This window comes from Megalops cyprinoides, chromosome 6 (assembly GCF_013368585.1).
Source record: "Megalops cyprinoides isolate fMegCyp1 chromosome 6, fMegCyp1.pri, whole genome shotgun sequence".
NCBI classification, from domain to species: Eukaryota; Metazoa; Chordata; class Actinopteri; order Elopiformes; family Megalopidae; genus Megalops; species Megalops cyprinoides.
Window position 1 is genome coordinate 16,792,179 of NC_050588.1, and position 13,246 is coordinate 16,805,424.

The 13,246-nt window shown below is 39.3% G+C and overlaps 1 protein-coding gene across 1 annotated transcript in view; it reads right to left on the reverse strand.

Moving 5' to 3' along the window:
• Positions 1–10,606, reverse strand: part of LOC118779104 (cAMP-dependent protein kinase type II-alpha regulatory subunit-like) — a 46,965-nt gene extending 36,359 nt beyond the window's left edge. The window contains 7 exon segments of the mRNA XM_036530997.1: positions 5,108–5,186; positions 6,857–6,974; positions 7,331–7,421; positions 8,408–8,535; positions 8,816–8,908; positions 10,300–10,409; positions 10,514–10,606. Coding sequence (XP_036386890.1) covers positions 5,108–5,186; positions 6,857–6,974; positions 7,331–7,421; positions 8,408–8,535; positions 8,816–8,908; positions 10,300–10,404 — 614 coding nt within the window. The 5' untranslated portion in view covers positions 10,405–10,409; positions 10,514–10,606.
• Between the last annotated feature and the right edge of the window lie 2,640 nt (positions 10,607–13,246).

The window sequence follows — 13,246 nt, forward strand, 5'->3', positions numbered from 1 at the left end:
GCATCGTGCACGGTACGAGTCGACTGCTCCAAAGGTCTTTCGTGGTAGCGTAAAACAATGCTTTTTCCAACTTCTCCACTATTTGTTCGCGTGTAGCAGTATACAGACGGGGTAGTAACCTACTACATCCGCAAAATGCTTTTGGCTAGGCAGTTCATATTTGGGATCAATTGTTTGCAGCAATTTAATGAACCCTTCTTTCTCTACAGTGGAAATGTGAATCATGTCTTTGGCGATATGAAATGCCACCGCATCCGTAATGCCTTTCCACCGGTGGCTCGCCTTGTCGTACGGACCAGCACCAGAAAATGACGCAGCTAATGTTAGCTGTCTTTTAGCGGGAGGTTTGGGGGTCGGGGGGCAGCTTTTTTCATCCCGTTGTTTTACGCATTTCTCCCATTCCACGGGGTGTCTTTGTTATAAATTTGCTGGAACAAATTTTGTCGTACTAGCACTTTTGGTTACAACTGACTTTGGACACACCATCACCGACGTAATATTTCCACCTTTCTTTGTTACCCGCTGTGAATTGCTACCTGCCTCCATCTTGCTGTGTTGGGATTTTGTATTCACGCGCGACAGACACAAGACGTAGTGTGACCGACAGACGAATAGAACACCGCCTCCCACCTCAAGTATTAGCCAATAAATGAATCGCGGAATGAAATAAAAATTTATCGTTTTATCATTTATCATGCTGCCGCTTACTTATAGAACGTTTAATAAAGTTCATTTTTTAAATTGATTTTAACAATTTTCCTGTTTTTAAAACCGTCTTTAAAATATAAACTGAATTAATCGGTAAAATCGCCCAGCTCTACGTCCAGATCTCTTGCTAAAGCCTTAAACATCACTCTAGTCATCCTGCATCAGGTGTATTTTAACCGCTGTACTGAAACATCAGCTAAAAGATTCAGAGAGCTTTTACTCAAGCGTAAACTCTGCCTTTTAAATCACTTTATCTTTTTAAATCACATATATGCTTTTTTATGGCAACAAATTCCCTCTTCACTTAGTGCGCGTTCGTGTGCATGCGTATATTTATGAAAGTACTCAGACAAAAGTATCCTAATGTATATACTTATACAGAACAATAAGCATAGACAATCTAATCTATACTAAAATCAACAGCCCCAGCCATTTAGCTTTAATTTGAAAGAAGCAATGAAGAAAACTGAGTTCATTAAGCTATCAGTCAATTTTTATTTCTAAAGCCACTACTCCATCAGATTCATTGTACTATTGCTCCATCCAATGTGTTAATCCCATTCATAGTGCAAAAGACATTCAAAATAATATAAAAATACCAATAGTGTTGTACTGTACTATTTTATGGACTGGGGAGTGCAGGCTTCTCTTTTTTTCAGTCAACATTTTTGTCATTGCCGTTCCCATTAGGTTTGTCCCACCGAAACCTTTTTAATCACACAGGAGCACATGGTATAGTGATCACGGCTTTTTCACATTGCAAGTCCCACAGTGCACTAGAAAGAAACTGTAGAACAATGCAGAGTGGAGCTGTGCACTGAGGGACCTTTGGCCAAAGCACCCACTGCTACCCCATGGAAATGAAGTGTGTTTGCTCAGCCTCTCTGAGCTTCCAGTGACAGTCATGACACTGCTGGACTTCAACCTAAGGCATAGGGCTCAGCCTGTGGACTCAAGCCACAGGGGACGTAGGGACTACAGGCTTATTATTACAATAAGAAAACAAGACTGCAATAAAAATTAGAAAAAAAATCCATAATGGGTAATTATGTACATTTGTTTATTTATAAATTATTAAAACATGTATAGACACGTGGCACTTGCTTGCAAATGTATGAATCTGTCTTTTGGTGGCATATACTGGGGTTAAGTGGATCAAACTTACATTGGACCAACTGAATCTCCTAATTACATTTCCAAATGTGATTTGATCAGCAATTTAATTATGAACAGGAATGTAATTTGACCCTGTAACTGATTTCCTTTGAAGCATTCAGTGAAAATTTGTTGTAAAAGATGCTATATCACAAATCCTGGCTAGCTGAGACGGACACACGTTGTCAGAGATAGTCAAGACAAGCTTGTGAGAGAGATGCAGTTTTTTTCTCTACAGCAGGGTAGATGAGCACTTATAAGGGGTTGTACACATATGCAACAAAAATATACAGAAAGGTACCTGTTCTCTGTTGAGCAGAGACTGGATTCACATTCAGAAAAGTAAGGCACATGTGTCCAATTCTTCAGGCATCAACAAATGCCTTAATTAACAATTAAAATGTCAAAGTAGTGCATCCCAGATTAGTTCTGCAATGGATCTGTGTCTGGCCTCCATCCTCTGCTTTTCTTTGTGTTGTAAATGTGGGTGTATGTATGGTCTGTCCAGTGCTGTACGTTTACCTTCTGTCAGTACTATGTATGTTCTGTTTACTCATGTGTATTGTCAAAAAATAGATGCTGTATGTGTATGCTGTCCTTGTGAATGCCGGTATTGTGTGAGTGCCATATATGTGTGCTTTCCCTGTGAATGTCTTTACTGTGTGTCAGTCCTGTATGTATGTCCCGTACTTATGAATGTTGGTGCAGTGTGTCTGTGCTGTATGTGTGTACTGTCCTTGTGAATTTCAGCACTGAGTGTCAGTGCCGCATGTGTACTGTCCCAAGCTATTCTACGTGGTTGCATGTTGTATCACAGGTTTGGTGCAGCCCAGTTGAGGAACTTCATGGCAACTTCAAATCCCAGGAAGCAGGCCTGAGGATAAACAGAGATGGGACTTCAGAACAGAGTGGAAGGAATGGCTGAAGGGGGTTAAGTGTTCTGAAGTGTCGATTTTATTCTGAAGCTGACTTGGCACGAGGAAAAAATGGGGCTGTGATACAATATGTCCATCCTGAATGACACAATGAAATGAACATCTGAACTGACAAGCAGACAAACCATCCATGTGTCAGTGTTATGTGAGCAATGCGTAAGATGATGATACTCACCGCGTTGGCGGGGAACGCTCTCAGCATGACAGCAGTGAATCCCTTATACAAAGAGGCCACGCCCTCTTCTCTCAACAACTCGCGCAGCACATCCCGGAAGCCATGGGGGTACTTCCCTTCAGGAGCTGGAGAGGTACGCTACCATCACTGAACTCATTTCATTCAGAACAACAAATACTGCACTTTTGACATCGTTAATTTCTTTGAGTGTATATTATATTTCATGTTTTTTTTCTTTTTCTTTTAATTGCACTTCGTGAGGAAAACTTATGAAATGTATTGCTTTACAGTTTTCACAATGGATGTGACATTCACGTATTATATTGAGGGACAAATGGCAGCTTATAATTTGTATTTTAAAACGTTGCATTAAGTTACACCTTAGATTTGTTTATGTAGTGTTGAGTTTCTCTTACACCTGCAGCTATTCTCACCTAGGTTCACTTAAAGCCTTGTTTCTGTAAAAATCCTAATTGATCAGAGAATTTACTTATTCTTGCAAGACAGATTATGATTTTGCTTTCATAGTTTACAAGTAGTTTAACCAATTTACAGAAGAGTTTAGCATACTTGATGTGCTCAAATATACAGGAAGTTTCTTGAAACAAACAAAAATTTAAGCCTACATTCCTTAAAACGAAAAAATTAGATAACATCATTATAAACAGTATATTTATATTTGGTAATTAATAATCACAGGCTCTCAAAAGAGAAAAAGAACCTAAGACAAGCTTTTAATGTCATAATATTGTATTCTATCAAGCATTCCATTGCAATGATGCAATTATTACATGGATGATTAAATCAAACTCATATACAGGGAAAAACACACAAAAATAAGCTAATTTATAGTGTAAAATTTTACAGGCTTTTTTAATTGAGTTGCCTGCAGTTATGGTTTTACGGATGATGAAAATACAAACAATTCGTGCAATGCAATTATTTGAAATGATTCCAGAATGTCTGAGCAAGCATTTACATTTAATATATGTATTTATTTCATAAATTTACGATATAACACATGTAATGCTTGTATTCAAGATCCACGTCGTCTACCGGTAGACACTCATGTAAATGTTACGTGGCAGTGCAACGTCACACTTTCTCCTCATTAAAGACTAATTCCCCCACCACCTGCCTTGTGCTGCATGCACTAGGACTGGTAAAATACCAAAACTGGTTAAGACAGAGCACTTTGGCAGCAGGGGTAACACCTGTGTCTGCATCTGAATCTAAAGCTACCACTACCTGCATAAGCCTCAGACACACAAACACACACACACACACAGGCATGCACACTTGTCAAACACACTTATATACTTGCCTGTCTGGAAGCGGGACTTAAGCACATCAGGTGGGATGGCTACAGCCCAGTTGAAGATTCCAGCCATTCCACCAGCAAACAGAATACTGGGAACACTGAGATCCGAAGGGCTGTAGGGCAGAGACTCTTATTGTGAAATGATGCTCCATTCAGTATAAACTACCGACAACCCAAAAGATTCTTATTTTGAATTGGAAACTCGATAACTACCCAACTATTTCTGTGATCAACAACTGTACTACCTTAGGCTCACCTCACCATGACAACCTCTACTACTACATGGGAGAGCAGGGTGAGATGAATGGTAATGCAACTATTTTTGCACTGCAAGAACCACACTGCACTACAATGAACTGGGCTCTGATTGGAGGATGGGCACTAGTCCACTGACAAATACACTCACACACACTCGATAAGTGTAATGAGGGGGCCTTGTCTGAGCCACTCAGGACCACCAGGCTGCATCTCTAAATACTGCACTGCTTCCTGGTGGGTCACTTAGGACTACAGTACCTGACAACTGATGTCTTGATGCGTACAATTGAAGAATATTATAACAGCTGTTCCGAAAGGGAATTTCTGACAAAACATTTGATTACGTGTATGCATATTGCAATGTGTAAGGCAAAATATAAAAAGTAGTCTTTAATAAGTTATTGAGCTACTTAAACTCAATCAGAGGGATGACAAGTCCTGCTAAATATTGTGAACAGAAGATATGTCCATAAACTCACCATAACTCTCACACATACTCACACTCACAGACACACACAGACATACACACACCATCTTGCTCACACAGACACACACACTCACCTGCTACCCTCTGGTGTGAGGATGCTCTTTAGCCATTCATAGGACATGAAGTACATCCCACTGGCAGGCACATCTGAAACAGAGACAGTTGTTTTTTGCTTGTTTGCTTCCCTGTATCAGGCTTTTGGCCCAAGCTACTGATCTTAGCTAGCTGATATTGAGATAGTTGAATACAAGGCATTACAACTACCTTCCCTGACTCGATACCAAATGATGCTTTATTGCTGCTGTGTTGAGTGTATGCACAAAAACAAACAAACAAACACAAAGTGGCACGAGGCAGACCTCCCTGCAAGATAGCCAAGGTGAATTTACTTACTTACTGACTCCTGGGAACTCCTCGCAGACCAGCTGTATTGTCTGCTCTACTGACACTGGAGCCACAGTGGTGGTTTGTTCAGTTTAGTTTAATTTTTTTTTTTTAATCATTGCCACAATGGCAATAGTCTCACTCTCAGCTCCAGAGAACTTAATGCGAATCGGTGTCTCCAAAATGCTGTCTTACAAGTCTCAGAGACACAAAAGCATAACAAAGCTACCATGCACTGTAGTCACTGTAGGCCCCACACAAATGCTGTCAACAGGTGTCCCAGGGAAAACAAACAGTAATATCAAAATGATCAAAAAGTTCGAAGTTGCCATCGTGGAATTGTATTGTCTCTCTGCCCTCTTCCAGTCAGCAGTTCACCTTCATAGGCTTATCTGGAAGGGAGGCTGCATCAAGCTGCTTGATGATATCAGCCCCAAGTGTCAAAACAAAGATAAAAAAAACAAAACGTGTGCACATGTGATGTGTTCTGACCCCTTCCTAACAAAGGAATAATCAACTGCCATTATTATCCATTATCCCTTCTGTCTTTCATTGAAATTTGTATCATTCCTTCTTTGAAAAAACATTTCTTTAACATTACAGCCAGAAAAAGAGTGACATGCTGTTGTATGATATGAGGCTTACATAGGGTGACCATACATCCTCTTTTTCCCGGACATGTCCTCGTTTAGAGACGCATGCTGTAGGTCCCAAAACGAGGACATGTCCGGGAAAAAGAGGACGTATGGTCACCCTAGCTTACATGTTAAGGGGACAGGAGGTTACACTGATATATATAAATAAATAAATAAATAAATACCCCAAGGGTGTCCTTGGAGACCCCCTATTCTACATGATTCACTCACTGGTACTTTTCTGGCATGCCAGATTTGCAAATCTTTCTGAATTTGGCTCACTCAAACACTATTGGCTGCTCCATCAAAATTCAAGACAATGCTTCATTTCCAATACACAGGAGTCATCATTTTAAGTTACTGTCGCTATACTTACTGTATGCACTTTTGTACGTCGCTTTGGATAAAAGCGTCTGCTAAATAAATAAATGTAAACTTAAATGTAAGACACTGACATTCATAACTACCAAACATCACCTTTCATATACTGTAAAAAGCTATGCATATCAAATAATGTGTGGTTGAGGCCAATTCTCTAGAAAGTTTCAATGCCACATTCTAAGTTGACTGTGTAAAAAGGTCCTTACTGCAGGCACGCATCTCAATACAGGTGACTAATTATGTAATCCCTTGAATTCTCTGCCTCCCTTATAAATATTGCCTCTGTGAAAAAGAAATAAGGTCACAGGTAACCTTCCTTGAAAATTAAAACAAAATAAATTAAAAAAAAAAAAAACTGCACACTGCACAATGATACCCCTGTACACATACAGAGTCACAGTCAGACAGAGTCAGTACCTCTCATAAGGGTGAGAGCAGTGCCCTTGTAGACTCCCCGAATGCCGTTCTCTCTGTACAGCTGCTTCACACAGTCCATCGGCCCTGCGTACTTTATCTGCCCAGAGGCAGACTGGATCTGTACATACACATGCAAAGTTACACACATACACTCAGATTTATACAAGCAGATTCACACTAACACGCAGGTTTATGCAAACATACATATGTACAGAGATCCCAGTTAACAAGGAAACATACAAATACAAAGACTCACAAATTCACACATATTACATTACATTACAGACATTTAGCAGACGCTCAATTCAATTTAATGAGAGACAGTGTCAGACCAGGCTAACAACACTCCCAGACCAGTGAGTGTGAGCTTAACACTATTCCAGCCCTACCACATGTTAACTTGTGCAATCTGTGCAATCTGACGGAAGCCAAGTATACTACGATACAACAGCCCCGAGCATAAAGGTGTGTTACCTGCAGGAGGCACTTGATTCGTTCTCCAGGCGCCATGATAGCTGTTGTGAAAACACCAGACAGCATCCCTGCGGCAAAGAGCTGAGGATATCTACAGAAGAGATGTTGAGGAAGACTGTAAACACACATGTGCACATGCACTCACACAAACACACACCAGTGATGCGTGAGTCTTTTGTATTTTGACCCAAGCCTGACCCACACTTGAAATATTTGACCTGAACCCAGCATTTCAAATTGCACTTTTAAAGGTAAAGTATGCATACATTTGCTGAGATAAGGCTCTCAATTCAACTGTTAATTTAAAGATCAACCTACGTACAACAAATTATCCAAATAATGCCTTGAAGTTTTAAGCTTTGTAGCTTGAAACGTTGTAAAGTAGAAATACAAGAATTACAAACTGAAAGGTGAAAAGAAGTAAGTGCATTATTCACTCTTCCTTGGCAGTACAGTGCAGAAACAAACTGAAAAGAGGTTTGTTGCTTTCTTTTTTTTCCCCATTTTCTGTTTTCTCCCCAATTGGGAATGGCCAATTCCCCGAATTCTGGAATGTCTAATTTGTCATCGATGTTTGGTCCCATTGCACAACACCCACTGTCAATCCAGGAGAGCGTGGGCAAGCACGTGCCCTCCTGTCAGCCGCTGCTTCTTTTCGCACTGCCGTCCACAAGCTCAGCTAGCACAGAGATGAGTCAGAGGAAGACATCTCGTACGCAGCTTTGGCACGTGGACCACAGGCGCCTGAACGACCAGCAGGGGTCGCTGTTGCTAATGGGACCAAAGCCCCTGCCGATGTACCCACCCCTATCCCCGGCGGAACAAAGCCAATGTGTTCCGCCTGTGAGCTCCTAGTCACTGTCAGCTAGTGATACGGTCGGGTTCAAACGCGGGCCGTAGCGTTCAGTCTACACTCAGAACGAGTGCTTTTACCAACTGAGCCTCTCAGGAGCCCCCTTCACACACATTACATACCAATACACACATTACACAACAATACACAGACATCCTCTCACACACACGTAAAAGCACACACAACCACTCTCGGGCACAGACACAAACAATTTGTATACTCACGTTAGGATGTCTTCTGGAGTCCTCTGTTGCAGTTTCTTTCCCAGGCCAAAACCAAAGAAGCAGACAGCAAACATGGGTGTGACTCCGATAATGGGGGCAGCCATGCCTTTATACAACCCCCTCACTCCCTAGAAGAAGACGTGTGAGAGACAGGGTGCGAGAGGTGGGAGAGCAATGGAACAAAGGGGAAGGGAAAACAAACAGAGATGAGTAGAAATGTCAGCTTCCTCTTACATGTGCCCAAAAATGCCTCAACAAAGCAGATGTCTTATTTGCCATGTTAATTAAACAGTGAATTTATTTTTCAGTTTTTCAGTCAGCAACCTCCCCACCTTTCCTCTGTCCCCATCTCCACAACACCTACCCTCTGCCCACCATCTGCTCTGCCTATTTGTCTTTCTGCCCTACCTCCTTTACAAAAGTCTTCCTGAAGCAGTCAAAGGTTCCAGTATACAGCAGAGGTTGGCCAGGGCTGGGTTTTGGCTGTGTCTGTAAGCGCACCTGAGGGACAGAGGAGATCTTTTAATATAGAACTTTACGCATACCTGAAAAGGACATGGATAAATCTTTACATGCTTTGTACCTTAGGACTCAGACATACAACCAGAGCAATTATACAGTGCAAAAAACTCTTCATTGGTCTGTTATAATTGTGTTAATACAACAGAGCCTGACGAATATCAGGCCAAAACATCACAAAAAGCAGAAAGTGGTACTTTTCACATGTTCATATTTTTACATTTTAAAAGATGCACACAAATCCCCCTGAAAGTAAAAATGGCAATTTCAACATTTCTAAGCAATGTCATTTTTTTGCTCTCAGCTAACTTGGTCTCCAGGGGACGTTTGAAGTAAATCAAGTAAACAATCAATTATGCATTCATGGGGCCCAAAAGCTAAAGACAGTAGGTTTTCATTAGGAATCTGACATAGATGGGTTATGATTAATAATGGAATGAGCTCATTTTTTCCGACAGATGCACCCAGCACATATGAATAGTTTTGCGTTTTTGTAAGATGATGGCGTTTTTTTTCTTGCTAAGATGCTAATATAATACGTCAACACTACAATGTCATTTCAATTGTATTTACATAACCTTCCCCTCTCCCTATGGGTTGTTACGCAGAGACAAGAAAGTAAACTAAAACTAATCGGTATAAGAACCCCACAAAATATAAATGGATGCTAAGCTAGCTAATTGCTGTCAGTCGCCTCGGGTGACTTTGCACAACCTGATTATCTTAACGATGTTGTAAATGCAGACCAAAACTGTGTCAAAGGTCGACATTGCGCAGCTACTGACCTCAGCCGAAGGTAGCTGGCTAGCATGCCAGGTAGCGCTGCGCGCGCACAAAAGTTCATTGCAGTCATCACATGGTGTCTAATTTCCTGGCTTCCTATCAAACTAGCTAGCTAACACACAGAATAAACTTTACCTACCTACGTGAATTACAGACAGCTGCTAGAATACTAATGTGGTTATTAGTGTATTGGTAGTTGGCCTTATGCACTTGGTAGCTAACCCCCCGAGAACGAGACAAACATAATGGGAAAGTTAGATAAAAGAAAAGTTAGAATACTTCATAGATCTGCATCAGTAGAAACGTAATGCACTGTTGCTGTCATTATATATTTTATGTTTACACAGTATAATTATTGCACAACATCGAGGGCTGTCGTTCTGCAAGAGTTTGGTACTACAGCTATATAAGTTCACTGGCTAACTTTGCCATACTACCGAGTTAGCCAATCAGCTAGCTACTCCAGACCAATAGACTAGCTATAGAAAGGCTACCTAATCAGCGGAGCCAGAGACACACTCAGCAAGTGAACGAGTAATCAAACGCCCCATGGATAACTAGCCACCAAAGTTAATAAACGAGTTATCTACCTTTATGGTGTCAAGAGGGTGTCCAGCGAAGACGAGACAGACGCCTCCGAATCCCCCAGCGAAGAAATTCTTCGCTGGGCTGATAGGTTGCTGTTGTTTAGACATTCTCACTGTTGGAAAAAATACAGGATATCGTAATATTAATTCCTAGACGATTAAGTATCGGTCTGCAGCAGGCGAGAATATAAAACTGAGCTGAAATATTAGCGATCACCTTAGTGAATTACTAGCCAGTGGTTTTACGAGTCACCCGCTGAATCGCCTGCCGGGGACCTTTCCCCTAAATATTCACCCGGACTCAATTCACTGTTGCACCCTCGTACCTATTCATTTACAGTCCGATGTGACCAGTTAACTTAAATTGTAACTTCGGTCTCTATAATTAACGCTTTCCGCTTACAAACCGCCGAGTACTCCTATGAATAAATCATAAATTCTGCCATTCGTATTGACAAGTATTAATATCGCTACCAACACGCTTTCAGCATACAATCAGCCAAGTTACTTACAATTGCTTGTATTTCCATATGTTATCTGGATGTCCTCAAAAAGTCATGCGAAACATGCACGCAAAACGCTACTTACACGTCCGATGTAATTGTTCGCGAGGAGCCAGTTCGAAACATATTTTAAGTAATAAGAAAAGTTATGGTGGTTAACTGGCTCATCAGAGTCATTAAAGAAAAAATACAAATGGAATACATTTCCAAAATATTAGTTTAATATGAACGGTGGCATAATTTTTTTTACGAGATGCAATTATAAAATTGAAAAATTACCTGTTAAATTGTCCAAATTTCATTTAAAAAAGCTCTGCTAGCCCGGACACTGGCTTATAAACATAACTTTTCCGCTAATAGATGTTTTATTTGGAATAATAGGGAAATTTATTTTTAAAAAAATAAATCTATCTTCATTAAAATGGTTTGATAATAATATTATTTTAGTTAAACTACTTTTGATGTATACTTATTGACATATAGTGAATTTCTGGATAAATTTGGAATACCAGTTATACCCAAAGAATATGCCATAATCTTTGATGTTATACCGCTATCACGCCATTGATGTCCTTTTATTGCGGAAACTGACATTCTCAAATACAGATGTACAAATAAACATATTAGAACAGTTCTATCAGGTGAAGTAATGTATTGGTCTTTATTTTTGGGAATTTAAATTGGAGTAAAGCTTGGAATATTTGTGATAACTATTGTGTAAATAATAAAATGTGACATTTAAAATTTTACATGGTATAAATATATACACAGTTTTAAAAAAAGTCTTAGAAAGATATAGGATATTTAATGAATAGTCTTGTAATTTTTGTAAATTAGAGAAAGAAACAATTATCCACCTGTCAGATGTTTGTATTTATTTTTCATATGACAACATGAATGTGAAAGGAAATGTTGTTCAATTTTTAATTATTGTAGGGAAATTTCATATATACAAGAAGAGATGGACTGATTATAAGACGAATTTTCATTTTCTCCAGGAATTGAAGGATCACGGCACAGAAATGAAAAGTTTAAAAAACAAGAAAGCACAAAGGACTTTGAACACTTATTTTAGTTACAATCTTATGTAATGATTAATTTTACTCTCTTGCTTTGTTCATGTTCATATTTTGTATAATATTGTTGTAAATAAAGTTCTTTAAACAAAAAAAAGTTCTAACACTTCCAAAATATATCCGCTCTTAAAACTACTAATACCTATGTTTCTCACAAAGTTAACACAAGTTTGGTGACATAACCTAACAAAGCCTATTCCAAAGCAAACGTATCCAATGTTTCCTCAGTTTCTTAGTCATGTTTTTGTTTAATCTTACCAATGGAGGAAAATGAGGTCTTTCAGTGTTTCAGTGCAATGTACAAGGAAAAATATATATTTGTGCTGAAGGGTAATTTTTCAACCATGGTATATGGCACAAATAAGATAAAGTAAAGTAATTCTTTCACAGTTTGTAATGTGACACTTTCACATGAGACTTTTCCCATGTGGTGTGTAAAAAAGGAAAATAAAAATTCTGAGGTATTACTACAATTTAAATGCAGGCTGTTGTTCTTGATATATAGTTAGATGTTTTCACTTGGACACATCATCACCAAGGCACTGGTACAATTTAAGCACAGGGCGTTATTGTATGTTTTGACACACGAGGACTGTATTTTCTTAAGATGGTAAGAATAAAAAATACAGGATCAAGTTATGAAGCAACAATTAGGAAACACTGGATGGATTTACTCTGGAATAGTGCTTGTCCAGTTTGACATTTATCCATGAGAAGAATAACGCCGTGTATTAAGCTGATTAAACCAATGGACATGACTCATACAAACTCATCTCACCATTGGAGACTGAACTTCTTATCCTAATGTCATGCCATATTACATCTTAGTGCAGTGTGACTCAGTCTCTACCATCTGTCTTACATAAACACTGAAGAAGAATTTCTTGCATAGTAAAATTGTAAATGAAGGTAGCTACAGTGATATTAGTTCAACAATATAATTATAATTTATTAACCTTCTGGCTAGTAAGATAGCTGGCTAGCTTCCGTTCATGTATAACCAAGATGGTTAGCATTTTTTCTGCCAAGGACAGAAAGTGACTAACAACCAGCTACAATGAGCAGATGTGGCATTTGGTTAAATATGGGCAGAGACCAATGGTGAGAAGCATAAATTGGGGGTCAGGAGTGTAACAGATTATGTTATGCAGCAAGAAAAATAAGACAGTATTGACAAAAAGAAAGAAAGTGGAAAAATGTCCAGTTTTGTGGCCATGTAAGATTATATGCAAATTCTGTCTGTTAAAATGAAGGTAGATAGCTTAGAAATTAATTATGGAAATAAGTCAGGCATCACAGTCTTTGTGGTTATTTCTGTAGTAAACTCTAAAGAGGTCCAGGTCTTGGTGCTGTATCGCTATGGGGCATCCC